The sequence below is a fragment of the Helianthus annuus genome, chromosome 17, assembly GCF_002127325.2.
Source record: "Helianthus annuus cultivar XRQ/B chromosome 17, HanXRQr2.0-SUNRISE, whole genome shotgun sequence".
In the NCBI taxonomy this organism is placed as follows: Eukaryota; Viridiplantae; Streptophyta; class Magnoliopsida; order Asterales; family Asteraceae; genus Helianthus; species Helianthus annuus.
In genome coordinates, this window is record NC_035449.2 from 131,868,973 (window position 1) to 131,872,594 (window position 3,622).

At 38.2% G+C, this 3,622-nt stretch overlaps 1 protein-coding gene and 1 non-coding gene across 2 annotated transcripts; both read left to right on the forward strand.

Moving 5' to 3' along the window:
- Positions 1–370: 370 nt before the first annotated feature.
- On the forward strand, positions 371–2,530 carry LOC110921386 (probable L-type lectin-domain containing receptor kinase VII.2). Its single transcript, XM_022165705.2, has one exon. It carries the CDS (start codon positions 420–422, stop codon positions 2,457–2,459), a length of 2,040 nt encoding a protein of 679 aa, XP_022021397.1. The 5' UTR covers positions 371–419; the 3' UTR covers positions 2,460–2,530.
- Positions 2,531–2,911: 381 nt separating this feature from the next.
- Positions 2,912–3,057, forward strand: LOC118489513. Its single transcript, XR_004887533.1, has one exon. It is a non-coding gene; the product is annotated as a U4 spliceosomal RNA (small nuclear RNA).
- Positions 3,058–3,622: the final 565 nt, after the last annotated feature.

Genomic DNA, 3,622 nt, shown 5'->3' on the forward strand with positions numbered 1-3,622 from the left:
GATTATTTGAAAAACTTCAAAACTATAAGGTAAGTCAACATAATTCAAATGAGAATTTTATTTACTAAAGATGCTACAACGAATCTACTTAAAAAGTTCTTTTAAGAGGTAAATTCTCTTTATGGTTTAGTTTTTTTAGATTACACGATAGTAATTTTCTTTTGAATTAACTTCCTTAATATTCCGCGGGATGTTATTTGATTCTTCGTAGTTATTAGTGGTTAAAAGCTTTGTTTTGACTCAATGGCTTTGTAATATAGTGGTCAGAGTTGGATGCATCCAACTTTGAGCTTTATCAGTTCAAGATTTAAAAACCCTGCTGTGATAAAACTCGATTTGACTCGGTTTCGAACAGCTAAGTTAATTTTTATGTATAAAATAATCATTTCAACTACAATTTACAACTCAATCCATCTGCCATGAACACCAATCATGTCATCTTCATCATCTCCACCCTCCTTCTCCTCCGACCACAACCGTCTTCCGCCGTAGACTTCCTCCTCAACTCCTTCAACTCCACCACCATCTCCTTATACGGCAACGCCACCATTCAATCCAACATCCTCACCTTAACAAACGCCACCCCTGTCCAAATCGGTCGAGCCCTTTACCCCCACAAAATCCCCACCAAAAACAACTCAACCCTCATCCCATTCTCCACCTCTTTCATCTTCTCAATGGCACCCACAAGACACCTTCTTCCGGGCCACGGCTTCGTCTTCCTGTTCACCCCTGTTACCGGGATCCAAAACGCCAACGCAGCTCAGAATCTTGGCCTTTTTAGCCGTACAGTTGATGGGAATTCGAGTAATCATGTGTTTGGAGTTGAGTTTGATGTGTTTAGAAACGAAGAGTTTGGGGATATTAATGATAACCATGTGGGGATTGATGTGAATAGTTTGAGTTCTGTTAATGCTTCTGAAGCTGGGGTTTATGGGGATGAAGAAGGGTTTAAGGTTTTGAGGATGAATGATGGTGGGAATTACCAGGTTTGGATTGATTTTGATGGGTTTGTGGTTAATGTGAGTTTGGATCGTGTTGGTGGTAAGAAGCCCACCAGGTGTTTGATGAAAGTCCCGTTAGATCTTTCGGGTGTTTTTGAAGATGAGATGTATGTCGGGTTTACTGCTTCGACCGGGACATTGACGCAGAGTCATAGGATTTTGGGGTGGAGTTTTAGCAATCACAATTTCTCGTTGAGTGATGGGTTGGTTACGGAGGGATTGCCGTCGTTTGTGCTTCGTGGTGAACGGTTTTATCGGTCGAAAGGGTTTATAATTGGATTAACATTAGGGGTTTTGTTTGTTTTGGTGGCTTGTGTGTTCATTAGTTGTGTATTGATCAAGAGAAAGAGGAAGGTAACGAAGACGGAAGACGATTTAGAGGATTGGGAGTTGGAGTATTGGCCTCATAGGATTGCTTTTCGAGATATTGATTACGCGACTAATAGTTTTAGTGATGAAAATGTGATTGGAATTGGTGGTAATGGGAAGGTTTATAAAGGGGTTTTAGGAGGCGCGGAGATTGCCGTAAAGCGTATCAATCACGACAACTATGACGGTGTTCGAGAGTTCTTAGCGGAGGTTTCGAGTCTAGGAAGATTGAGACATAAAAACTTAGTTGGGTTAAGAGGATGGTGCAAGAAAGAAAAGGGTAGTTTGATCTTAGTTTATGATTATATGGAAAACGGGAGTTTGGACAAAGCGTTGTTTGAATGTAAAGACGATACCAAAATCTTGAACTTCGACAATAGAATGAGGATCTTGAAAGACGTTGCGAATGGGATTGCCTATTTGCATGAAGGGTGGGAAGCGAAGGTTTTACATAGAGATATCAAGTCAAGCAATGTGTTACTTGACAAAGATATGAATGCAAAGTTGGGTGATTTCGGTTTAGCCCGTATGCACCAACATGGTCACGTGGCTACCACTACTCGGGTGGTGGGTACTGTAGGGTACCTGGCACCCGAGGTGATTAAAACAGGACGAGCCTCAACACAAACAGATGTTTTCAGTTTCGGGATTTTAATGCTTGAAGTTATATGTGGTAAACGGCCAATAAAGGCGGGAAACATCCCTTTGATCAATTGGATATCCGAGTTGATGCAAAAAGATGAACTTGTTAACGCCGTAGACGAGAGGCTAACGGCTAAGGGTGCGTTTGACCGTGAAGAGGTCGAAATGGTGCTACGTTTGGGACTATTGTGCGCGCACCCGGATGCAAAAATGAGGCCAACAATGAGACTAGTTGTTAAGGCATTAGAAGGAAAGAACAAGGATGAAAGTCAAAGTCAAAGTCAAGGGGGTGAGGAAGATATGGATGTTTACTTGTTAGAGAGGATGAAATCTCAAGATTTATGGTCAAAATATGCTAAAATATTAAATTCATCATCATTTAATTCACATCCAACATTTGGGGAGGTTAGAAAAGGGATTTCTTCTTCTTCTTCTTCTGTGTAAATTATATTGTCTTATATTTGTATAGGGTTGTTTTTATATTTTTGTTACGTATTCAAATTATTTTATATTCATTTATCATGTGTAGTTATTGGGCTTGAATGAAGTATTGGATGTCCTTTTGTTAACAATTTTCACCTAAGAAATTTAATATATTCTTGAGTCAGAAATTTGTTCCTATCAGTTTAAAAATCCAGCTGCCATTTGCTTAAAATAATTTGATTGAAAATAATAAAATATATTGGATTGACAAAATAGTTTTGACTTTTAATGGCAAGTTTGTTTTGACTTTTGACAACTTCATCTCAATTAAAACAAGTGAAACAGAGCAATCAAAAGAAGCCTGAATAGCTGTGAAAGAATTTTGAGTTTGTTAATGATCCACCGATGTGGGAGGATATAAGCGGAAGGAGGATGGGGGTTATAAAAATAGGGGACGGTTTGGGTTAAAAATTATCTTTGCGCTTGGGCAATGATGTAACTAATGAGGTAATAATAGAGGTGTGCCAATTGTTGGTTGAAAACTATTTTCAAACCCCGTCCTTGGCTTTGGGTTTCCCTTAGCCATCAAGAATTTCTAAAGGGACTCCTTTTACTAGTTTTTTGGCTTTGGGTTTCCCTTAGCCATCAAGAATTTTTAAAAGGACTCCTTTTACTAGTTTTTTTGATCGTGTGTTACGACGAAACTGTTAAATCATAATAAAAAATCGTAAAAACTTAGAGCAACCACACACGTTATAGTAGTGTAAAATAGACATGCATTATATTGGTGTAATATAAATTATGCGAACTAATTGTCTTTTAAAAGAGAAAAGATTGGACTTTCAACAAATGTGAAGATCTGAATTCGTGTTTGGTTGGAGGCAAGAAGGTAGACAAATCAAAGTTGTTTTGGGTTTATTATTAATGATATCTTGATGCCATAGACCGCGTTGGATACAAGTGACTCTCTTAGGATCGAATAATATCATTTTTATATAAGAATAAAATAAAATAAGGAGTTAAATGCCATTTTAGTCCTTGTGGTTTGAACCATTTTGTCAGTTTAGTTCAAAGGTTTTATTTTTCGTCAGTGGGTCCAAAAAGGTTTCACCATTGCCATTTTAGTCCACTTGGGTTAACTTCATCCATGACTTTTGTTAACGAGAAGGGCAATTCGGTCATTT